This window comes from Chlorocebus sabaeus, chromosome 29, assembly GCF_047675955.1.
Source record: "Chlorocebus sabaeus isolate Y175 chromosome 29, mChlSab1.0.hap1, whole genome shotgun sequence".
Taxonomy (NCBI): Eukaryota; Metazoa; Chordata; class Mammalia; order Primates; family Cercopithecidae; genus Chlorocebus; species Chlorocebus sabaeus.
In genome coordinates, this window is record NC_132932.1 from 5,413,055 (window position 1) to 5,437,765 (window position 24,711).

Consider the following 24,711-nt stretch of genomic DNA (forward strand, 5'->3'; position numbering starts at 1 on the left):
TCCTGCAGCCAGGCTGGAATCTCCTTTGCTGCAAGGCCCTGCCTGCCCTGTTTCCTGTGGCTCCCATGGTGTGAATACAGCTCAGCACATTCAGGCAGGACACCAACAGGAGGAACAAGTCAGAGATGTGGGCTGGCTCATCAGTGGGGATCTGTCCTTTGTAGACTTTCCTGCTATGGCCTGACAAGAAGGCCAGCTGCCACCCTAGAGGCTCTTGCTAATTTGACCTATTTCCTACTTCTATTTCTGGAAGGCAGGAGGAGCCCCTACTTGAGCAAACCTCTTAGCTCCTATATTAAGAAGTTGTATTTCAAATGCAGATTTGAAAAAGCCAAAGGAGAAAAAAACAAGACATTGGAAGTAGCCATGAAACAACCTGGAATTTGAAGACCTTCTGGAATGCTCCTTCTCCTCCTTTGGTCCATGCTGGGTCCGGTGGTGGGCAGGGCTCTGAGAGGTGTGTGACCGTGGCAGGGCTTTCAGGACCGAAGCGATGGCCACTCACAGAGAGCTGGGGGTGCGAGCCCCTGCTTGGGTGATGTCTGATCAAGCTCCACCCACCCTCCGCAATCCAGAAGTCTCCCCAAGTATTCTCCACCTGAATTATCTGGAAGTTTCCTGACTTCTCTACTTTCCAGGACAGCTCTCCTTGGCTGGCAGGACTGGTTTTTCCACTCTGGCTGGTGTTAGACATACTCAGAAGAATGAACATCTAATGACATATTTGTCAAAGTAGTGCGCGCCCTGCAGCCCATGCCCAGTATCTCATTGACAGCTGCTCTGTCAGCTGGCAAACTCTACGCCCATCAAAACTTTCCAGCCGTTCCTCCTGCATCGCAGGCGAGCTGACTGCTGCCGGTGCTAATGAGGTGGAGACTGTCACACACCTTCCTGGGACACAATTGTGTTGCACAAACACAGAGTGGGCCGCACGGCAGGGCAGACACACACAGACCCCAGCCCCATACCAGCTGGGTAAAGCCCCCCACATCCAGGGACTTTGAAAGGATTAACCATTCTAAACAAACATGAGCTGAGGTCACGCAAGTCACCACAGGTAGGGGGTGTGAAAAGGCAAGCCTAGTACACAAATGAAAAATTTAAAATACCATTACCCCAACATCCAAAAGTCGACACTGTTTTTTAAAGTGTGGGTCTTTTTCTAAAGCGTACTCTGAAGTATACTAAGAACATTATTGTTTTCAAACACGTTATCTAACAAAGATTTTTAAAGCATGAGAAAACTGAACCTACATAATTTTGAGTATCATTAATTTTCCTTCTGGCAGCCAACTTTTCTTAGCTGGAGCTGGAAATTAGGCCTGAACAGTCTGCCCTGAGTGAGGCTGGTGGATTTGGGGGGTAGGAGAGGGGAAACAGGACTCCCTATCATCCCAGGAAGTCTGGGAGAAGGTGGGATGGGACAAATCCAGCTTAGGCTCTGGGGACACGCTCAGAGGGTGATTCCTGCAGGGGGATCAGCTGCAGTCATAGTAAGTCAAGTATTCCACATTTTTTCCAGAAAGACATCAAAGCAAAGCGGCCAGTGGAAGCAGATCTAACTTTGGATGTAAGCACAGGAGGTTCACCGCTTAGATTCTAATCACAAATCATCAGTACTTAAATAAACAATAATTTGAAAATAGCTTGCAATATTATTGTTCTGGACGCAAAAGAAGGCAAAACAAAACAAAAAGCAATGTGTAGATATCGTAGGAAACATAAACAGCAGAGATGAGCAAAGCACAGTGACTGCAATCCCAGCACACACACGTGACCACACGCCACCCTTTGAGCATTACCTGCTCCTTGGCTGTGGCCTTAGTGTACATATTTATTAATATATTCTGTGAAAATGAAGTCCAACATGCAATGCATTAAAATTAGGCTTTACAGAGGGGGCACCGTAGGCTTTAATCCCTGGAATTAATAAATTCTGTTAGTGAGCTCCAGGGCTGGGGCTCACAGGCTCAGTTCTGCTGGTACCACCTGTGGGACCTTAAAACTCTGAGTATGGGTATAAATTAGTAGCTTCTCACAAGATTCCTTATGAGGATTTGGTTATTATTGTAATTCATTAATATGTAATAGAATTTTCTTAATGCTAAACAGGGGACAGAACTTTCTGGGGCATGTCAGGCTATTTTCCTCTCCTCTTCAACTCTTGGTTTTCTGTGTTACGTCGCTGCACAAACACCTCCCTCATTCGCAGGGGGTCCCAGGGTGTCACTTCCCTGTCCTGTCTCTACTTCAAGCTCTTTGAACAGTACACAGTGAAGGCTGCTGCGATCCCATCAGGGTCCTTGGCCCTTGTGTGTGTCTCTTGGGTTATATAGAACAGGAATGGCAGGGATTCCTGAGATCCCACTGGGGAAAGAGGCCTGGGGCAGAAAAGACTTTTCTGTGCCTGCTGTTTTCCATCAGAGCAGTCAGGAGAGGACATGTGCCAAGCTCAGATGCAGGCCTTTAGGGAGAATCACGGGGGGCTGGGGAGTGCCACACTTTGGTCTCTCGGAGCACCTTAACATTTTCTAGTTATCTGTCCTGCCACAAGCTTGGAGATGGGGATGGGTTTGCCCAAAGCCCATTGTGCCCTGGTCCCTGGGACCTGTAAGAATCAGTGGGGGATCCCTGGGGACTTAGAAACGCAGGCTTTCTGTGCCCCAGGACTCCTGAATGAGATTCTGCATTTCACCAGGATCCCCAGGGGACATGTGCACATGATAATTTGAGAAGTGCTGCTCTACAGGACTCAAACCATTTAGATGGGCTGATTCTCCACTTTAGCTACACATTAGAATCACTAGGGAACTTTTAAAAATCACCCATGCTGGCCGGGCGCCATGGTTCACTCTTGTAATCCCACCCCTTTGGGAGGCCGAGGTGGGTGGATCACTTGAGGTCAGGAATTCTAGACCAGCCTGGCCAACATGGTGAAACTTCGTCTCTACTAAAAATACAAAAATTAGCTGGGCGTGGTGGTGCACACCTGTAGTACCAGCTACTCAGGAGGCTGTGGCAGGAGAATCACTTGAACCTGGGAGGTGGAAGTTGCAGTGAGCGGAGGTCATGCCACTGCACTCCAGCCTGAGTGACAGAGCAAGACACTGTCTTTAAAAAAAAAAAAAAGAAAAAGAAAAAATTACCCATGCTTGCTCACTCACTGCCCCCCTGCCCCAGGATGCTGCTCCAATGGGTCCAGGTGGTGCCATAGCCCTGCTGGTTTGAGTCACTACCCAGTGACTCTGTGGGCCATGGTTGAGAAGCACTCCTTTAGATCACCAATTGTTGACCAGGAGGGGGAGGGAGCAGCGCCTCCTGTGGGACTTTTTCAGATGACACAGTCACCCACCCAACAGGCCCCAAACAGACCGAAGGTCCCTGTCCCGGCCCTCATCCCTCAGGGCTGCTAAGAGGAGCAGCAGTAGGATAAGGGAGCCTCATGTGCACTGGAGATGTGGAGGTGCTACCCCCAAATCGGGGACAGCGTTCTATCACCCATGCCACCTTGATCTCACACTAACAGAGCAAAGCCTTTCTACCACACAACTGAAAAAAGACATATGTCTAAAACAAAGAAAAAGAAAATTTCCAAAGATACAAGTTGAACACTCTGGAAAGATTTATTGCTGGACAATGTCAAGAAGCAAATTCGTCTCCCATTTCATAACGTGATGGATGTGAAAAGACACCTTCCAGAAGCATCACCCTGGTCAGCTGCTGGACATTTCAGATGGAGTAAAAACTCTCAAACAACTGAACAAAGTGTCTGCCAAGCCAGGTACAGTGGCCGATCGTTAGTTAACATGGTTAAAGGTACAAACATGGGTCTCTCAGACTCAACATGTTGACCTTTTCACCTGCCATAGTATGGCCCAGCATTTAAGAATGAGTGTTACAGCATTAAGACAGGGTTCAGATGGCAATTCTGTGATTTCTGAGTTGTTGACCTTGAAGTTTCCAGGCTTCTCTTACCCTCATGTTCCTCAGCTATAAAACGGAAATAAAAGTACCATGTTCCAGGTTGTCATGAAGATTTTATGGCATTATTTTGTAAAGTTCTGAACTTTGTAGTGCCTGGTACATACTAAGGGATTAACAAATATTTATTAACAATGATATCCTATTGGTCTTAAAAGTGGTACAACTGTAGTGGAAAAGCTGGCAGTATGTGCCGAGAGCTTAAAGATGTTCAAGACCAATAATTCAACTTCTGTAAACCTACATTACAGAAATAACCTTGAAACCAAGTATTAAGAAATGGGAAGGAAATGCTTTGGGTGGGAGTGAATAACTAGAAGCAACCCAAATGTCCCACAGGAGAATAAGGATTAGGACAATAATTGCACATAGCACTCCCGCAGAAGATGATGTTTCTTTTGGTTCTGAGTGCTGCTCAATTTATGAATCATTTTTTGATCAAATTATTAAATTGTAAAAAACTAAAATAAAATAAATGAAATGATGCTTCACTTGATCATAGGAGCTAGGTGGTGCCCTCGGTAAATGTCACTGATAGAAGGTTAAGAGAAAAAAGCAAGATACAACATTACATGCACTTTATAAGTGCAATAAAGTCAAAACAAAGTCCCTTAAACACAGAGAAGCAGACTAGGAAAGAACATGTCAAGATGCTCATTGTGCTTATGTTTCAGATAGCGGGATTCTGGATGATTCTTTTCCCTTCTTCCTTTTTTTAAATCATTTTTTCAATTTTTCCTCAATAAACATGTATCCTTTTTATAATGAAAAAACAAAACTAAATCCTTATTCTTAAAAGTTCTTTAACCCAACATGAAGTGATGTCCCAATTGTTAAGATCTGTGAGTCCGCAATCAATTTTGTACACGGTTCCTCAATTTTTAGAATTTAGGAATCCCAAGATACATTTTATGATGAAAGAGCACCAAATATGGACGTCTGATTTCCATTGGTTGAGAACCCCTTGTTCTTACATAGCCTAGACACCGTGCAGGATGAGCAAGGCAGGTCACACGCAGGCAGGCATAAGCATGGCCTTGTCCTTACCGTTAAGCGTCTCCATGGCGCGTTCTGGACACACAGCTGATTCCTCCGGCCCCACACACCAGTACATGCTGGGTGGTCTTTGCGACATGCCAGCCATCAACCCTTGCAGCAGCCAATCTTCAAAGGCAGGTCCCGCTGTTGTCACTGCCACTGCCACTGGCCGTGGGGTGCATTAAGGCATGAATTCAGCCATGGATGAGCAGAAAGCTTTCTTGTTCTGGTGGGTGAAAAACAATAAAATCAGAAAGCCTTTATAATTCCTGTCCTCCTCCCCTGCAAATATCTGCATGGGTTCATTGAGCTTTCCCTCTGCAATATTCCTTTTTGTAGTCCATCTATCCAGTCAAACCCATCAGGTGTGGTCAGTGGGAAGGCAGAGCTCCCCCCATCCCATCTTGATGCTGGGCTCAGGTCTTGTCTACTTGAAAAGAGTCTCAATGAAACCCAGACAATTGCAAAACACATACTAGTAACTGACTCAATCATCGTTCAATCAACACACACCCACTGTCACTTGCAAGGCAGCTAGGCTCTGTGTGAGGCTCAGTGGTGCCAAGATGGTTAAAGGAGGCTCTTGCCCTCAGAAGCACACTCCAATGGGGGTAGGGCAGATATAGTTAAGGTTGGTCACAATACAAGGCTCTCTTTTTGCCCAGGGCCAGTTCTTCTGGAAGCCAGAGGTGAGTATGTCATCCCAAAGGGGCAGTCAGGCAACAGTCCCAAAGACAGGGAGTTATTACTGGTTATGAAGTCAAGTTAGTGTGAGCTTTAGCAGGAAGCTAAATGACAGAGGTTAGCAGAAATGAGCCTCAAAAATTCTGCCCCTTTCCCAGGGCACATTTGGCAATGTCTGGAGACATTTTTGGTTGCCACAACTTGGCTGGCGGAGGGCGCTACAGGCATCTAATGGGTAGAGGTCAAGGATGCGGCTAAACATCCTACAATGCACAGGACTGTTATTTGCAACAAAGAATTATCTGGCCCCAAAAGTTCCAAAGCGGGGTTAGACTAATCTCTGACTAATCTCTGACTATGATAAACTGCTGAGACCAGGTGCTGCTCTTCTATGCTGGGCCCCCACTGAGCTTGGAGTACCCCCCATGGGCATGGGTGCCCATCCAGGTACCGTGATTGAAGGACCAGAGGGAGGGTAAGACCCACGTCCAGCTCAGGCCTGACACGAGGTACTACCATAAGAAATGCATGTGTGCCTATCAATATTCTTATAGCGTATCCTATATGTAATGAAGTATGAGGTAATTAGCACCCCTTGTCTGTGTTCTCTCAGATAGACAACTCTGAAACGGGGAGTGATAGTGCAGCCAAAAATATATTTTTAAATCAAGGTTATGTAAAAATAATGCCTAAGAGAATCTGTAAAGGCAAAAGCACAGTGTGGATGTCAAAGGTGTGAATTGCCTCTGTCACATGTTAGCAGTGACCTCCCCCAGCTGAAATTTATGTGTGTCTCAGTTTTACACCTGTTAAAAATAGACATCTACCCTTATGCCCTGGCCCGCTGGTGGGGTTACTGTGTGAATTCAACTAAAGTAAAGTTTCTGCTGCCTCTCTGTATGACAGGGCTGGGGTGGTCATTACCTGTAGCATCAGTGTGCAGACTTGGAGACCAGTGGGTCTCTCACCTCCCCCTAATGAATAAGATCAGAATATCAATGCTGGAGGGCAGATGCCAGCCTCACCAGTGGGTAAGTTCTAGAAGGTGCTGTGAGCAGTAGGAGCACAAAGTAAGATACAGGACAAGGTTGTGGGAATTTCTCACCTAAAAGCCTAGAAATCAGGCACCTGGCCCAGGTGGACTGGACTCTTCAAGGCAGGGGAAGGCGGAGCTAGACAAGTCAGGCTCCAGCAGCCTTGTGTATGCTGCATATGTTTCTGAGCCAAAGAGGGGTGGTCGAGAGAAACCATGTGTGGGAAACACCCGTGTTTGAAGTTGGGAAGCCTGAAAAGTCGAAGGAGGAAAGGAAAAACAATCAATGTGGGCAAAATTTAGGGGATGATTAAAGCCTTATAAATAGCAAAACCTGATTTGGAAAATCAATTTGTGACAGAAAGAGGAAGAGCCAGCAAGACAGAATCTGTTTTAAAATAAAGGCTCCAAATCACACATTCACATCCAGAAACTGAGAAGCACAGTTGCCATCTGCTTTCAGACACCTCTCCAAAACAGTACCACACATAACCAACAGCATTTCAAAAATCCAAATGCTAGACATTCTTCCTGAAAACAGAAGTGTCTTACCATACCATGTTTTTAAGTTAAAAAAAATCTTAAAATTATTTCAGGCTAACCCTCACCCAGCACATTTTGTTCCCCTTTTTATTTTCAGTTTCCTTTTGAAAATCACTTTACCAGTGGAAGATTTTGCCCCTGGAGCAGTTTTAAAATTCTAATTAGTATTTTGGCTTATATTCTTAGGTAGAAGTTTTAAGATGAGGTAATTCAAATTTTGCTCAATCTTTGCCCTCAAATGGATCTTTACTTCCTCCTGCTTCATTTGGGTTCAGATCAGTGCCGACAAATGATGGTTACAAGTTACATGTTTTCATTACACACCCTAAAGAGGGCATCAAGAGGTTTTCTGCAGAATTGATGGCTTAAATGATTTTTCAAAACCTCATCAATTTCCTTTTGCCAATTATTTATACCTGCATAAGTGAATAAACCTAAATATTTAATGGAAAAGAAAATAGCCGGGTGTGGTGGCTCACACTTGTAATCCCAGCACTTTGGGAGGCTGAGGCAGGTGGATCACTTGAGGTTAGGAGTTCGAGATCAGCCTGGCCAACATAGTGAAAATCCATCTCTACTGAAAATACAAAAATTAGCTGGGTGTGGTGGTGGGCACCTGTAATCCCAGCTATATGGGAGGCTGAGGCATGAGAATCATTTGAACTCAGGGAGGTGAAAGTTGCAGTGAGCCAAGACTGTGCCACTGCACTCCAGCCTGGGTGATAGAGCAAGACTCTAGAGAAAAGAAAAGAGAGGAACCTGTCATTCATTCTACAAATGTTTTACTGAGTTCTTTCTATGAAGATGGAACTTCATGAGTCTGTGAAGCTGGTGGGGGAGCAGACAGCTAAGTAATTGCTCTAAAGTTTCTGACAGCAGAGAAACCCAGGTATTTTAGGAGGCTTGGGAAGGACTGTCGATATTGAAGAGTTAGAAGACCCTTGTAAGCAAAGCATGCTAGACATGCTCATTCATATCACCCAGCTCCTTTTTGAATGAAAATCCTGGTCAAAATGGTTAGCCCATGAGTCTAGAAATCTCTTGAGTGCTATTTGCATCCCTTACTAACATTGGCTTGCTTACAAAATGTGTTTAATGGATTTGTGGACATCAAAATACCTTGGAGCTGTAGGCCAGAGAAATATGTTGTTCTCAATCCCAGATGAGCACAAAAAGGCTGGAGGAGAGAAATGCTCCACGAGTCTGAAACCACAGGTTAGTTAGGGTTGTCCATTCCCTGTCCAGTCACTCTACCACCATGCAGAGGGTGACTCCCTGCACAGTTATGGGAATGAGGGCGCGGCAGTAAGCAAGACAGACCAGTCTCTGACCTCAGGAGCTCCAGTGGAGACCACAAGGTAATTAAGGAGAAATTAAACAGATAAAAGAGTACAGAGTGGGGACTGCGGGGAGGCTGCAGAGTGAGGGATGTGAGAGAGAGTGTGGGTTTTAAGAGGGTGACCAGGGAAGGCTTTCTGAGGCTATATGAAGAGTCGGGAGGCAGCAGTGCAGGGGCCCAGTGCTGGACAGTGAGCTCAGTCAGGGTGGCTGGGAGCAATGGCCTGGTGGTCTGAGATAGCAGAGGCTGGATCAGCTGGGGGTGTAAGGAGAAGGAGGTCTCCTGGATTGCATGCCAATTGCAAGGAGAAGCTACTAAAGGATTCCATACAGAGGACTGATATAGTCCGATTTACCCATTTAAACACACACACACACACACACACACACACACACACACACGCTGCTACATAGAGAATGGCAGGAGGGGGAACTGCAATCCTACAGTAAAGAGATGCTGGTACCCGGGACAAGGGGTGGGGGACATAAGAAAAAAGGGGACAGACCAGGACACATTTTAGACATAGATCCAACAGACTGAATGTTTTTGATCTGAGCATCTGAGTTGATTGTGAGGTCACTCCCTGAGACATTGACATTTGGGAGAGGGAAAGGTTTGGCTGACAGCCAAACCTCCTTTAGGAACAAATTAGGTGTGAGGTTAGTTTGTTATACTATTTTCTCTTTCAGGACATAGGCACAGATGAAGAAAATCAAATCATAAAAGACATTTAACGTTAACATTTTCCAAAATTGTGCATGTTCTAGCTGTCCCTTTAATGTCCGGGCATTTTGATACCCTGCGAGTGAGTGGCAAACTCTAAAATTAGTGTACATGGTGAGAGGTTTACTAAAAGCTATATGCCCCTGTTTCTCTACCTGTTGCAGGGGACGTGTTTGTGGGAGAAAAATTTCGTGGCCTCAGACTGTGAAGGGGTAGGTTGAAATGGCCACAGGGGTCTTTATATTTTCCACCATCCCCTCCCCGCTGACCCCGGCCTTACTAGGCTTCCTCGCCTGCGTCCCTGCCTGCCAGGAAGGTCCCGTGTAGGTTGCAGAGACCATGGCAGACATAGCAGTTGTATCTGTACCAGCCAGAGATACCTGGGCAAGAAGCATAACCCAGACATTGAGGAAGGTGAAGCCTCGCTGGGCCACCCCGCAACACCAGGAAGCCCTGGAGCAGTGAGAGACTCCTGGGCTGTCTCTTGCCAACACCCTGGTACAGGCACAACCGCGCGCTCACACTCCACCCGCTCCCGGTAAAAGGACGGGGTTTTCTCCAAAGGGAGAGGAAATATATGGACGCCCTGGTGTATTTCCCTGCTTGTGTTTCTTGCCTCTGCTTCCCAGCGTTCCCAACCCTGTCCCATACGGGGTTTCGGGGTTCCCCGCTCAGACCAGCACGACCCCCTACCACAGGCTGACTGGGCTACGGGCGTGGCGGGAGGCAGCGGGGACGTGAGACTGGGGGCCACCCCACACGCCCTCCGCGCCCCTCGGGCTGCGGCCCCGGCGCAACGGCCACCCATGTCCGACCATGCGGCCGCCTGGAGCGCAGGCCCGCGGCAGGCAGAGGCCAGGGCTCCCCGCGGTCGCGGACGCGGGCGCGGGCGCGGGCTCCGGATTCCCGGGCCGGCCGCAGGAGGCAACCAGGTCCCTGGGGGGCGCGGAGAGGAACAGCACTTACCTGCGGCAGCGGCGGGGCCCGGGTACGGACGCTCCGGGACGCGGGGCTGGGCGGACACTGGCGGGCCGGGGCCTGGCCGTCCCACAGCCGTCTGCCCCCCGCGCCTCCGGCCGCGCGCCGGGGCCGGGCCCAGACGCACTTCCTCAATCCTGAGGCCGGCGGGCGGGCGGGGAGGGCGAGTGGCGCGAAGAGCTCGCAGAGCAAGGCCGCCGTCAGCTCTAGCCGGAATGGTTTCGAGGCGTCCCCTCGGTGGCCGCCTCAGTTTCCCTAGCCGTAAAACGCGGGCGATCGCGCTCAACCCCCGTGCCCCGGGAGACGCCGGGGTCCGCGGGCCCTTCTAGTACCAGGTCTCTCCCTCAGGTTCGGGCACTCGGCTCCCTCCACGCGGGGCAAGCGCGGCGATGAGATTGGTCGGTGCTGCGCTCAGCCCCGCTGTCACTATGCCTCTGCTCTAGTGGCAGCAAAATCCGCAGATCAGCCCCTAGCTTGCATGTGGCCCATACACTCCGTCCGTAAAAATGAAAAAGACAAGGAATATTCATTTGTGTACAGTTCTTTCCAGGGCAACACAGAAATATGTAGTTCTAAAGCGTTAACGATGTGCAGTTTGCACATCCTCCATCACATGGATTTTACTAATTCAATAACGGATGTATGCAAAGAATTTGCTGTTTGGTGAATATGTTTAATTGTCGGCTTTGAGGCGAATACATAAAACATGGAATATTGGTAATTTATCGTGTTTCAACCTTTCATAAAGGTGTCATCAGGCTGCTGAGGCTAATACAGAAACGCAGACCATAAAGATCCTCGTCCACTCTGCAGGAGGGCCTCACACTGAGCTCCACGTCGACCCAGGGAAAAGGCCTGCTCAGGAAAAGCAGAGGGTTCTACGCCCTGCAGGACCAGCACCCTAGGCTCCTCTCCTGGAGTGTTATGACTCGCATATTCCCAGGATTTAGCGCAGATCTCCCCACCCTCACTGACATTTCACAGAACCCGGGCAGCTACAGGGCTCTTACAGGACCTCCCGGACACCACGGGACAGTGTTTCCTTGAGCGGCTTCTTGGGTCCCTGGTTGGCGAGGGGACCACCGAGCAGGTCTGCTCTGCTCCTGGGAGGCTGCTCCTGCCACTGGACGAGTTTCCAAAAGGGTGAGCGCAGTTCTGCAATCCTGTTCTCACCTCTGAGGGCCTCACACCAGTTTACAGGAGCCAGCAGTGTGATTGCTACAGATAAGTTCCCAACAGTTTGCAGGGCGTGGTGTCCTCAGTGCTGAGAGAGCCCCGCGACGGAGGCGCAGCTCCTCCAGGGCGCGCAGCCCCGCCACCTGGCGCCACCGCGAGGGAGCGCAGGCCCAGGGCCCGGGCAGTCGCTGGAGGGGACGCGGCCGAGTAAGGCGGGGCACCTCCACTTCCCTTCTAAATGAGCTTGGGAATAGGCTAGGAAATGTCCCCAATGTAGAAAACAGCAGGAACATTTGATACGCGGATGACCTGTGTTGAGCCCGTTATATTCCCAGCATTTAATTCTAGCCATTAGGCATGTGTTAGCCACAACTTCTCATAGGAAGGCTATTGCAGGTAAGTTAAGATTCCTTTCCACTTCTTCCTAAGGCTCCCTGACCCACGGTTCTCTAGCTTTTGTTGGTAATCCCAGCTGGATTCTCAGCACCCTAGGTTGGAATGACCCCTCCTGAGGTGGGTGAGGTCAGCTGGAAGCCACCTCCCTGAACTGACTTTTCTCTCTTTTTGAAGGCACAGGGGCTGAGAGCTCCTTCTGTGTTTTCTGGTTGTTTTTCTTCAGCCCAGTTCGCAGTTTCCTCGGACAGTCTTCCTTGAACAACTTCCTAAACGCCCTTCATGAACCCCCTTCAAGCTCATGCCTAGGAGGAAGGAGCAAATCTTCATCCTCCCAGTAGAAGCAGCTAGGACATCCCAAAGAGGCCACTTCTAGAGAGTGTGCCAACCCCCACACGCACACCAGGCACACAAATGCATGTGTGCACACGCACACTACACCCTCCAATTGTCCCCAGAATGGCTCCCTTCAGGGAGTCACATTCCGGGACACCAAATGAGGGAAAATATCCTTCTCCTATAGTTTTCTGCTCGCATTTGGATTGAGAAATGGGATGTCTCTAAATAATGTGTCTAAATTCTCTTAACATAAGTGTGTATGTTACGAGTGATCTGATCCCAGCCTTCCTTAAGTTTTTTGTTAAAGAGGTGGTGCTTTGCCACCCACATCAAAGTGATCTGGGCTTTCTACATCAAATGCACAGGTTGAGCTTCAAGAACATACCCCAGTACCAGCAATGATCTTGATCCAGTGTCAGTGTCAGCTCACAACGTGGTGATTGAGGCTTCTTGGTTAGAAGCTTTAGAAACTTGAGGTCAGTGAAACCCAAATTGATCCTTTCTCTAGATCCTCAGAGGAAAAGGTGACAAAAAGAGACACTTGTGCTCACAGTCACAGGGGCACAATGCTGTCCGTTAATCCTCATGCGGTCCTCCCCACCATTTCCCGCACTGACATCATTACAACTTTATGATAAACGGAGACTCAGGCAGCTTAGATGACAGCTGAAACTCAGCCAGATATGATGTGGAACCTCTGAGGCCCAGCTCCTTGCTTGGTCAACCCGAGCCCACAGAAATGGGTTTCAAAGTCAGGCAAAGCACTGGGCCCAATTGACAGAGTAAATGTAATTTTATGCTTACATTATTGATCCTGCTTTAATATCAGCCATTTTGTACAGGTCTCAGAAAGAGAAAGGCCGGCCATAGAATTCAAATGAGTTTGGTCTTTAAAGGAAAAAGCATAATGTTTCCCAAATATCCAACTTTATTTTATCATTTTTGCATTGTGGAACACGATCTGCAGTTAGAATCAGAATTCCCAGGCCTATAGATTTTTAAATCACATCACAGGGGTAAACCTTAAAAGAAGTGAAACCTAACACTATATATATTTCCATTTCTAAATACAGTATATTACAGAAGGTTTAAATATACCACCTCTGTGTACTTACAACTATAAAAAGATACATTAACTATACCAATTATAAATAATGTAGCATTTCATATTAAAGACATTATCGTACAATGAGAGAATAGGAACCCTCTAACGTACCACTATCAAGGTTAGTGTCTATAGCTACTTGAGATAAAATACTGAAAATTCAGTGTATGCAGTCAAATCCTGATTTAACAAGTTATTGGTAGTGTGAGTGATAAGTGTTAGCTGATGAAGGGAAGGTAAATGTGGTAATTTATATCTCTGACAAGGGTGATAGGCCCATTTTATACATGGTTTTCCTTATACACACACTGGTTCTGATACGGGGCCTCATTTTGTTATTGCCCTCTCCAATTTAATTTGCAAACTTAAGCACCACTTTCCCAATTAGGAAAGTACTAGTTAGTAATCATAAAAGTATCTGAATAATACATTTGTTTTTGTATTTGAAGCTACATGGGAACACTTTCAGTTTCCCAAGTTAAAACATGAAATTGCACATCATCATTTGGATACCTAAAGAGGAAAAGAAATAGTCACAACCTGCCAGTGAAATACTCAGGCCACTCGGATGAAGACCCAGGTCCTCCATAGAATCCAGGTGTTATTTACTAACTAATCAGAAATTAACATCAAAATAGGACTTAAAAATAACAAGGCTGTGTTATAACAGCAGTCTTTCCAGTTGTGTATGTTTTACTAATCTAAAATGGGTAACAGAACTGGAGAAAAAGAAGACTATATAGACTTATCGTAAGCCATTAGTGAACATGATAGAAATGCATAATTTGTTAAAGCGAATTACGGCTCTGATTTGTCAAATGAGGGGGTTAATTATCCTGGGATTTGCTATGCTGTTGTGGTGTTAGAATATTGGATCTTTAGCAGCAAAGGTAATATCAACAATATTTTCTGCTTAAGAAAGTGCCTTGCATAAGGTAGACCATGATATCATTTTTGACTAAGCTCTCTGGGCTATTGATTCTGTCCTATTCCAAAGGCAGTATTGGTTTGAAGCTGAATCTCATGGTCAATGTCAATATGCAATCCACAAAGACCCTGATATCCTTCCACGGTATGCGCTTCCCAAAAGTTTCTCACCATGAAATCCTTTTTTTTTTTTTTAAACAAACAAACAAACAAAACCCCAAAATGTACTGTGAGTCCTTTCCCATGGATTGGTCCCACCTTTACCTCGGAAAGAGGCGTGGCTTGCTCTACGAGCAGGTCCACCCTGAGGAGACCACAGGTGCAAGAGCCCTGCTTGCAGAACATGCAGGGGGGTTTTCCCACATTCTTATTGGAGTCAGATTCGGCAAAGCATTTTAAGCAATGGCTGGATACTTCAAATACCACTCCCTGTTAACAACGCCCTGAGTATCTCACTGTCTCCGGGATCTGGACTAAAGTGAAAAACAGAAATGGCCAACAGCTCCCTCCCGAGGCAGGACTGCGATTTCACAGACAACATATGGGCATCCCCAGTTTGGTGAATTAACAGGAGAGTGAGAGGAAAACAGCAATCGTTCAACTCCAGTAGATGTAAAGCCTCCAGAAGAATGTGTACGGGGAAGGTCAGACATGTCATTTTTTTCTCCAGCATGTTTCCTCTGCCACATTCCCCTGTCCGATGTTTGAAGAAGGAGGCCCTCCTTTCCTTCAGGGATTCTTGTCGCCAAGTTTGATGGTGACAGTTTTCACTTCTGTGTATTCGGCCAAAGCATATTCACCTCTGTGATCACAGAAAAGAGGAAAATTCAAAATGGGCACGTTCCTTAGCCTTTGTGTAGAAACTGTTCTGATGCTTCATCATTCCATCAGGCCATTGGAGGCTTATGCAAAAGGTCAAAATGTGACGACTTCATGGAATAATAGCCAGGACTATAACACCACTAGTAAGTGCCAATAGCTGCATATGTGACTTAGATGTAAATATCAAGGTTTTCTTGTGTGTGATGCTTTTGAAATAGCCAGGACTAATGGTTTACCTTTGGAGAATAAAGGGGATTAAAAAAAAAATAAAGTGGTGAATTCCCTGGGATGGCAATAGAGAGCAAAAAGAGAGGGCCTGGTGGACGGAGGGGTGAGTGTGAACAAGGGAAGAGCAGAAATTACACTGGGTTTATAACTTTTAGATGGCAATTGGGAGCTGCTTGAAGAGGAGACAGAAGAGGCAGAGGCCCAAAGCCATTGGCTGGGGATGTGGCCAGAGGACCAGAGGGAAGAACACTAAGGGCCTGAAGTTGGCCTCAGAGTGCACAGCTGGGGACCAGTTGTCAGACAGTGAGGCCAGCCTAGGGGGCGTGAGGGAAGCAGACATTAGCACAGACTGGACACGGGGAGTCCACAGCCTTTGGGTTCACATCCTTGATGTAGTTCCTTTCTTTAAATGTTGCAGGGCTCAGGTGATCCTTCCCTGGCACCATGGTCTGTCTTCAGGGTAGCTTCCCTTCCAAGACCCGAGAGGCAGCTTTGGAGAGATTTAAATCCCTCTAAATGCTTGATCTGCTGTCAGGTGAAGAAAAATGTGTGCTTGTTTAGGAAGAGATGAAGCTAGAGGTGGTCACTGGAGTCTCTGGAGTTGAAATGACTTGTGACAGAATCCCATCTCCTCCCTTAGACCAATGGTTCTCAAAGTGTGTTCCCCAGACCAGCAGCATCAGCCTCACCTCTGAACTTGCTAGAAATGCAGATTCTCAGGCCTCCCCCAGCTCTACTATGGTAGGCAGAATAAGGATTTCCCCAAAGGTATCCACAATCGGATCCCCCAAGCCTGTGAATATGTTAGGCCACATGGTGAAGAATTAATATTGCAGATGGAATTCAAGTTACTAATCAATTGACTTTAAAAGAGGGAGACTATCCTGGATCATCCAGGCATAGACCCAGTGTAATCACAAGGGTCCCTAAAACTGGCAGAAGAAGAGGCAGAGCAAAATGAGATTATAGAAACAGGTTCAGAGATGCAGCAGTGCTGGCTTTGAAGACGGAGGATGGGGCCACCAGCCTAGGAATGTGAGCAGCCTCTAGAGGATGGAAAAGGCAAGGAAGCAGATTCTTTCCTGAGAACCTCCAAAAAGGAATGCAGCCCTTGATTTTAGCTCAGGGAGACCTGTGTCAGATTTTTATCCTACAGAACTACAAGATAATAGATTTATGTTATTTAAGCCACTGATGTTATGGTAATTTCTTGTAGGAGCAATAAAAAACTAATAAACGTACTGAATCAGAAACTCTGTGATGGGGCCCAGACATCTGTATTTTAACAAGTTCTCCAAGTGATTCTGATGCATACTTAAGTTGGAGAACCACTGGCTTAGAACTATGTTGCTTAGGTAAGTTTTTTGCCTTCCCTGAGCCTCAACTTCATCAACTATCAAATGGGAATACCATCACCTCTTTGTAATTATAACAATTACAGATAATCATATAGAGCACCTACTATGTGTTAGGCAGAAAATGAATGTTAGGTGCCATTGAGATTTTTAGGTCATTTTCTAAAACAAATAGTTGCAGAACCCATGAAAATAAGTGAATTATTTTATAATCTTTTCTAAATATAACACAAAATACAAAAGCCATAAACAGAACGCTAAATTCTACTTTTGTAGAGCAGAGACTCCATCAAAACTCCCAAATGACAAACTAGAAAAAAAAAAATTTACAACACTGTGTGAAGATCAGAGTGTGATTTTCCTTAATATACAAAGAGCTCTTGCAAACCAACAAGAAAAACACAAATAACCAAATGGAAAAATCAACAAAGGACAGGAATAGTTAGTTTGCAGAAAAAGAAATACGAATTACCAATAAGTGTGAAAATGGTGCTCAACACCATCATGATTAAAGAAATGTAACCAAAACAGTGGTAAGCCCATTTTTCATGTGGCAGATTACTCAATTTTAGGAATTTATTATGAAAACAATCTCCCACAAGTGCATAAAGATGTATACACAAGGAAGTACATTAGCATGGTTTGTAATAGCAAAACCCCTTGGAAATACACAAAAGTTCCTCATAGGAGATCATCAACAAAAAGAATGGAAGGATATCCAAAACCCAGTCTCAATAACAAAATGTAGCTTGCTCCCATTTCATTTGAAAACAGAAAAGAACACACATATATAAATCCATTGTATGCAAATAAAATGCACAATACACTTTAAAAAGTGAGAATATAATGTCGCATTGTAAAAATTCAAAGCCAATAATGATTTCTCAAGTTAGTAAAGAAAAGAAAACAAAGTGATAAAATCAGATTGAATTAACACATAACTGACACATGCAGTAGTATTAAAGCATTCCTTTAAGAATAAATACATAGCTCCTCTCATTTTTTCTATTTCTGAAGTTGCTGTCCTGGTTCAAATTCTTGCTGCTCTTATTCAACCGAGTGGAACATCTCCTAAATGGATTCTCAGCCAGTGTCATCCACTTTGGAGTTCAAAGCTATCCATGAGCCCAGCCTTACTCCTATTAAACCTCACCAGAATGTCAGGAGGCACAGGGACTGGTGGCTGTGCTGTTCACTGCAATATCCTCAGAGCCTAGCATCCTGCCTGGTGAATCAAAGACACTCAAGAAATATTTGCCAAGCGAATAAAAGAAAGAATGAGCAAATAAATGATGGAACAACGTTTACCTCTAACAAACTGGATTGAAGGTCAAGGAGGGAAGCCTTGACTTTCCATATCTCTATTGTGTAGATTTTTTGGTTACTGTATCATTTTTATTAAGAAGAAAGGCGCCCAGGAGGAAGAGGAATTTCAGGCTCCATCCTGAGACCCGCACAGAAACAGCTCCCGGAGGGACCCGTGGGTGGGCGGCCAGAAGCCAGCCCAGTCCAGGTGGCCGGGGACGGGGAAAACCATGGAATCCCCCGCACAACGCTCCAGCATTAAAAAAGGGGAACTTCTTGCAACATGAAGACATTAATTAGAGACAACTGAAAACAGAAATTGGTTTTCCAGGCAGTTTCTAGGCTCCTTGTGAATTATTTTTAAATATTTTATCAAAAGCCTTGAGAAAATATAGGCCAAGGGTCTAAAAACCAGACATTCAAAAAAGTCCCGATGGTGGCTAACTGGCAGGAGGATACATGGGCTGTGTTCAGTGAGTCCTCCCCAAGCCCTGCTCTGTGCCAGGCGAGGGGGTGTTAAGGAGCCAAAAGCACTGTCAGGGTGGCAAGAGGGGAGGCTGCAATGAGGGTGAATCACCAGTGCAAAGCCGTACACACCAGGGATTGGGGGCCCTGCAGCTTCTATACCCAGGGACATTTGCTTTGGGGACTGGAGTTCTTGCTGTGGGGTGAGGCTCTGTCTGGCCTCTGGGAGGAGGACTGTGTGGGGTCTAGGTTCCCCAGCCCTAATGACCCAGCTGGTTGAAGGCAGCAGATGAAAGGGGATAAATGACCATGCAAGCCCTGGGTGGCCTCACAAACAGGTGGTGGACAAGGGTGACCCCTGTTGAGCAAGGTCCTGCACTGCGGTGGGTCCAAGGACTAAGTTGCCAGCATTCATTTCTGACTGTCACTTATCAGTTTCCTGTGCCATTTTCTCATCTGAAAACAGCTGGACCCATCTCATGGATGGGTGTAAGGACGGTATGAACAGGCACAGAGAGCTCAACAGAGCCTGCAGCAGAGTCTGTGCTCAGCAAATCCCAGCTGTTGCCAGTACTGTTGCTGTTGGAGGGCCCAAGAGGGGACACTGGTGACCCCAGCCCCAGCTGCCTGTCCCTGGAGGGGCAGGTGTAAGAAGTGATGAAGCAGGGGCTCACAGAACTCAAATACAAATAGGCCACTAGAGGGAGGAAATGCAATTTCTGCAAAGGGGTTTCATGGCCAAGAATTACTGATGTCCCCTGAAGAGGAAGCCAGCTATAGGGATAAGGGGGAGGCTAATGGGCAGGCTTCACTCACATGTGCAGACGCCTTGGGGTATTTGCCGAGAGTCAGGGATGGACTACAAAGCAGGACTGAGGTGGGAGGGGGACAGGACCCCAATTCCACATAGACTGGTCAAGAGCATCTGTTCAGGGATGGAAGCCAGGCCCATCCCTTCATAGCATCTTTAAGAATCTCAAAAGAAAGCCACAAAAAGGCCCCAACCAAGGCCCAAGGTGAGGGGAAGCGTTTGAGTCTGTTCCCACTGGAAGAAGTGCAAACAAGTACAAGGGAGTACATTTGTATATAAATAGGACAGACTGGTGAAATAAAAGGAAGAGTTTGGATCCCTAGAGATGTCCCAGGAACCAGGGGTGTTGTCACAGATGGTTCCTTGGGAACACTGATCCTACAAAATGTTTGTCCACACAGGCTAATAAAATCCTGAGCTGGGGAGAGAAGATAGTGTCTGGCTGGAAACCACACATCTCCACTCCCTGGATGCTCTGGGCCTGGGCCAGACACAAGAAGTTCCACCCATTAATCTAAACCTAGGGAACTCATTTTCCCAGCGGGCAGGACAAAAAAGGAAGTGTGGATCCGTTTGCACACACAGTGGAGAGGTTTGCAGTGGGTTTGCACACACAGTGGAGGGGTTTGCAGTGGGTTTGCACGCACAGTGGAGGGGTTTGCAGTGGGTTTGCACACACAGTGGAGGGGTTTGCAGTGGGTTTGCACGCACAGTGGAGGGGTTTGCAGTGGGTTTGCACACACAGTGGAGGGGTTTGCACACACAGTGGAGGGGTTTGCAGTGGGTTTACACACAGTGGAGGGGTTTGCAGTGGGTTTACACACAGTGGAGGGGTTTGCAGTGGGTTTACACACAGTGGAGGGGTTGGCAGTGGGTTTACACACACAGTGGAGGGGTTTGCAGTGGGTTCACACACAGTGGAGGGGTTGGCAGTGGGTTTGCACACACAGTGGAGGGGTTTGCAGTGGGTTTACACACAGTGGAGGGGTTTGTAGTGGGTTTGCACACATAGTGGAGGGGTTGGCAGTGGGTTTACACACAGTGGAGGGGTTTGCAGTGGGTTTACACACAGTGGAGGGGTTTGCAGTGTGTTTACACACACAGTGGAGGGGTTTGCAGTGGGTTTACACAGACAGTGGAGGGGTTTGCAGTGGGTTTGTAAACACATGTGGAGGGATTTGCAGTGGGTTTACACACACGGAGGGGTTTGCACACACATGTGGAGGGGTTTGCAGTGGGTTTACACACAGTGGAGGGGTTTGCAGTGTGTTTACACACACAGTGGAGGGGTTTGCAGTGGGTTTACACAGACAGTGGAGGGGTTTGCAGTGGGTTTATAAACACATGTGGAGGGATTTGCAGTGGGTTTACACACACGGAGGGGTTTGCACACACATGTGGAGGGGTTTGCAGTGGGTTTACACACAGTGGAGGGGTTTGCAGTGTGTTTACACACACAGTGGAGGGGTTTGCAGTGGGTTTACACACACAGTGGAGGGGTTTGCAGTGGGTTTGTAAACACATGTGGAGGGGTTTGCAGTGGGTTTACACACACGGAGGGGTTTGCACACACATGTGGAGGGATTTGCAGTGGGTTTACACACGTGGAGGGGTTTGCAGTGGGTTTACACACACGGAGGGGTTTGCAGTGGGTTTGCACACACGGAGGGGTTTGCAGTGGGTTTACACACACGGAGGGGTTTGCAGTGGGTTTGCACACACATGTGGAGGGATTTGCAGTGGGTTTGCATGTACTGAGAGGGCTGCAAAAGCCCAGCAGGAGGTGTTGTCATATGCCTGCTGGGAAGGGCCCCTGCTAGGCTCAGAAAAAAGGACCCAACAGGTAGGAGCCTTACCTGGGTCAGCCTTACGTGTCTTCACTGCTGTGAGTGGGGAGTTGTGTGAATAATGACACCCCACATCTGGTAAAAAGTACACTTTTTCAGTTCTGCCTGTGTCCCCATTCAGGGAGCTTCTGTCAAGTATCCACTGAACGTCCCCAGCATGATGGGTGCTGGGCAGACACAAAAGCTGAGGCCTGGAGGGGGTCAGGCTGGGGAAGTGAGTGGGAAGGGTGGGGGTGGTGGGTGGGAGAGAGGAAGAGATGGGTCCCCACTAGCCCTAGAGTGACACAGCTGGCCCAGACAAAGCAGGATGGCAGTGGAGGGGGGCGGTCAGCAGATTGGAGCCTGAGTCACTGCCTGCAAATCTAGTGGATCTTGTATTCAGCCCATGGTAGGCTCAGAATGATGGACACACTTACAGTTCTCTGCCATTTCCTGACATTTTAAAGCCACCAAATGGAGCCTGTGCGTAGAGGGCGTTGTAGCAGTTGATCCTAGAAAATAATGGAAGAAAGTTCAGAGTCATCTGGAGAAGACCCCCTGGCTCCTGGCACTGCAGCCACTGAGCCCCCAATGCAGGGCATTGACTAATAAACAGTCTTTTGCCAAAGCTTGCATGATGAAAACACAGGGTGCTCTCAACTTTTGTCTTCTCATTCTTCCCATCAGCAACATTTGGAAATCCTCAAGTACAGAGTGTGTTTCATTGGGATAGGAATGAAATGATAAGGGGAGAAAAAAGAAGAGAGGATCAGGCATGATGACTTATGCCTGTAATCCCAGCACTTTGGGAGGCTGAGATGGAGGGATCACCTGAAGTCAGGAGTTCAAGACCAGCCTGACCAACATGGTGAAACCCCATCTCTACTAAAAATACAAAAATTAGTTGGGCATGGTGGCATGTGCCTGTAGTCCCAGCTACTCAGGAGGCTGAGGCAGGAAAATTGCTTGAACCTGGGAGGTGGAGGTTGCAGTGAGCTGAGAGTGTGCCACTGCACTCCTGCCTGGGGGACAGAGCGAGATTCCATCTAATTAAAAAGAAAGAAAGAAAGAAAAATCAGGGTGTAGAGGAATAAGAATTAGCTTTGAAATGAGACAGACCTGACCTTAAAGTTCTCCTGCTTCCTGGTTATATGATTCCAGGCTTATTGCTCAACTTCTCTGAGCCTCAATTCATTAATCTTTAAAACGGGGATCACAAAACATCATCTGCAGAATTACTGATGAGGCAGGGACTAGTATCCCTATTTTGCAGATGGGCATGAACTGCTTTTAGAATCAGAATGGAAAACAGAGTTGGAGGGGCAGTACAGCAAAGGGGTCACAGGCACGGGCACTGGAGCCCTGTTGGCCATCTGCTAGCTGTGTGACTCTGGGCAAGTCACTTCATCTCTCTGTGCCTCAATTTTCTCATCTATGAAATGGAGACATAATGGCACCTACCTCAGAAGGTGGTCATGAGGATGGAAGGAAGCACCGAGATAGTGCTTGGTACATAATATACAATGTGAACAATGAGAAACTCTCAGTTAATAGAAAAATAAGGAACTTAGCAAGAAGCAACCCAGGAGAGCTGAAATACACACACAGTCAACTTACCAGACCGTTCCAGACTCTAAGGCAGAAGCCAACTTCAGGGCTTTGTCGAGGTTTTTTGTGAACACGGCTGCTGTGAGTCCATAGTCAGTGCTATTGGCTCTTTTTATCACTTCTTCGATACTTTTGAACTTCAGTATTGGTTGCACTGGTCCAAAAATCTATGATTAATTGCAAGAATGGCAATGAGAGGCATGACTGAATGGAAATGCATGCTGTGAGCAAGCATTTCCTTCTCTTTACACGTTTTTCATATACCCAGAGCACACACATGCATGAAAAATGATGATTAGAGAAGAAAGAACGTCCAAACATTTCTTTAGCTGCATTACCGTTGAAGACTAAAGGGAAGGATTAAAATGAAACAAAAATAAAAAATAATAACAAAAAATGTATGTTGTGTTTAAGATGTCTTGTTGTCATCAGGGTTTCTGAGAAACCCAGCCAGAGAGTCTTGGAGTAACCCATAGATGCACAGAAGACAAAACTTTTAGGTAACTTTTTTGAGAGTTGTCTTGAAGGATATTTGCAGGCACTTTGTAAGACTGTGCTCCTACCTCTTGGAGCTGTGTTTCCAACCAATGAAGATACCCTAGAACATTTCCATAATAATTACCAGAGAAAGGAATGGCACAATATTCACCACAGGTTGTGATATAGCAAAGAAAAGGAAATGGAAGAACTAAGGCTTGAACATTTAAAGGTGATTTTGAAGGGAGCTTGTAATTGATTCAATATTAGACGTAATTATAAGCTGGCAGGATGGTGCCTGGCCTGCCAAAATATCTTCCGGGTTCCCCAGGACCTCTCGTCACAGGGATGTTTAAGGAGCTGAGATTTATGCCATCACCGCACATAACAATCTCGAGGAAGACACCTCTAAAATACCTGCCCCAGAAAGCCCTTGGCAGGGACTCATCCTTTTATGTGCCCCAAAAGACCATGTCCAGGGTCTAACCTCCTGGGATCCAGCTCTTCACTTACAAATGCTGTGGGGGAACCAGTTCCCATCTAGTGTAAGCGGGGTTGCAAGACAAAGATTTACACTCTTATGGGAGTGGGGGAGTCTCTTTAATTTCCCTCATTTCCAAGACATCCGTGGTGGAAAATGTCAATAAGAATTCCAGCTGTGACATGTTCCTTGAGTGAACACTTGAAGTTTAGTCTGGGGGGCCCTGAAGGCGACTTTGGGCCCTGAATCCACAGGTTCTTGAATTGATCCCTGGCAAAACCCACAGGTGGCAACAGTTCTCCACCTGCTGTTGCATGACTGACTCAGGGACCCGGTGTGTTAGGTCAGAGAGGGCTTGCTGCTCCCCAGAGAGGGTGAGCCATGAGTGAAAACTAGCTAGAACAAACAAGGTACTTGCTGTATCATGCTTGGAGTTCACCAGAGGCAGGGACAAAACGGCTTCCCTAGGGACCCCAAAGGAGAGGGGAAAGACCACACAGAAACAACAACAACAACAACAAAACCAAAAAAACGCTCAGATCACAAGGATTTCTGGGATCCCTGGACCCTAGGGAAGGACTCCTGTTTGAAAGGCCCTGCAGGCCGTAGTCTTGCCACAGCCCCCTTGTACCTCCTCTTTGGCAATCCGCATGTTGTCTGTGACTTCTGAGAAGACAGTGGGTTTGATGAAGAGCCCCTTGTCTTCCATGGCTGAGCCCCCACATTCCAGCTTGGCTCCTTCCTTCTTCCCACTCTCGATCAGCTCTAAGATTTTGTTGAACTGCTTTTGATCAATCTGCAAAACACAAACAAAAAGTGCAGCCTGGCTTCCTTCTGGGCAGTGGCTGCCATCTCATGTTTTCAGTGGCCTTCAACATGATCAGCCGTCCTCCCTCTGCACATTCTTGTCAAGTCATGATCCATGTAACTAATGTGCCTTGCAGGCAAATATTCCTCTGATGCACAGAGCTGGACTCTTTGGAGCAGGGGAGAGATGGGGAGATAGACTCGTCTTGTCCTCTGGAGGTTTGGGACTTATTTACACTTCTATCTCCCTTTTCCATGCAGCAAAGT

General features: G+C 46.9%; 2 protein-coding genes across 4 annotated transcripts in view; both read right to left on the reverse strand.

Moving 5' to 3' along the window:
• Positions 1–11,337, reverse strand: part of LRRK1 (leucine rich repeat kinase 1) — a 147,287-nt gene extending 135,950 nt beyond the window's left edge. Inside the window, exons 1-3 of one of the 3 annotated variants that reach the window (XM_007990576.3) lie at positions 10,308–11,329; positions 6,809–6,988; positions 5,029–5,245 (exon numbers count right to left, since the gene is read on the reverse strand). In XM_007990576.3, the coding sequence (XP_007988767.1) occupies positions 5,029–5,125 (97 nt within the window). In that variant the 5' untranslated portion in view covers positions 5,126–5,245; positions 6,809–6,988; positions 10,308–11,329. Of the gene's footprint in view, positions 1–5,028; positions 5,246–6,808; positions 6,989–10,307 lie in introns of all 3 variants that reach the window. The other 2 variants (XM_007990575.3, XM_073012965.1) reach the window with 2 other exon arrangements.
• A 1,795-nt stretch (positions 11,338–13,132) lies between these two features.
• ALDH1A3 (aldehyde dehydrogenase 1 family member A3) overlaps positions 13,133–24,711 on the reverse strand; it is a 37,315-nt gene continuing 25,736 nt past the window's right edge. The window contains exons 10-13 of the mRNA XM_007990580.3: positions 24,269–24,433; positions 22,689–22,846; positions 21,509–21,583; positions 13,133–15,061 (exon numbers count right to left, since the gene is read on the reverse strand). Coding sequence (XP_007988771.1) covers positions 14,989–15,061; positions 21,509–21,583; positions 22,689–22,846; positions 24,269–24,433 — 471 coding nt within the window. The 3' untranslated portion in view covers positions 13,133–14,988. The remainder of the gene's footprint in view (positions 15,062–21,508; positions 21,584–22,688; positions 22,847–24,268; positions 24,434–24,711) is intronic.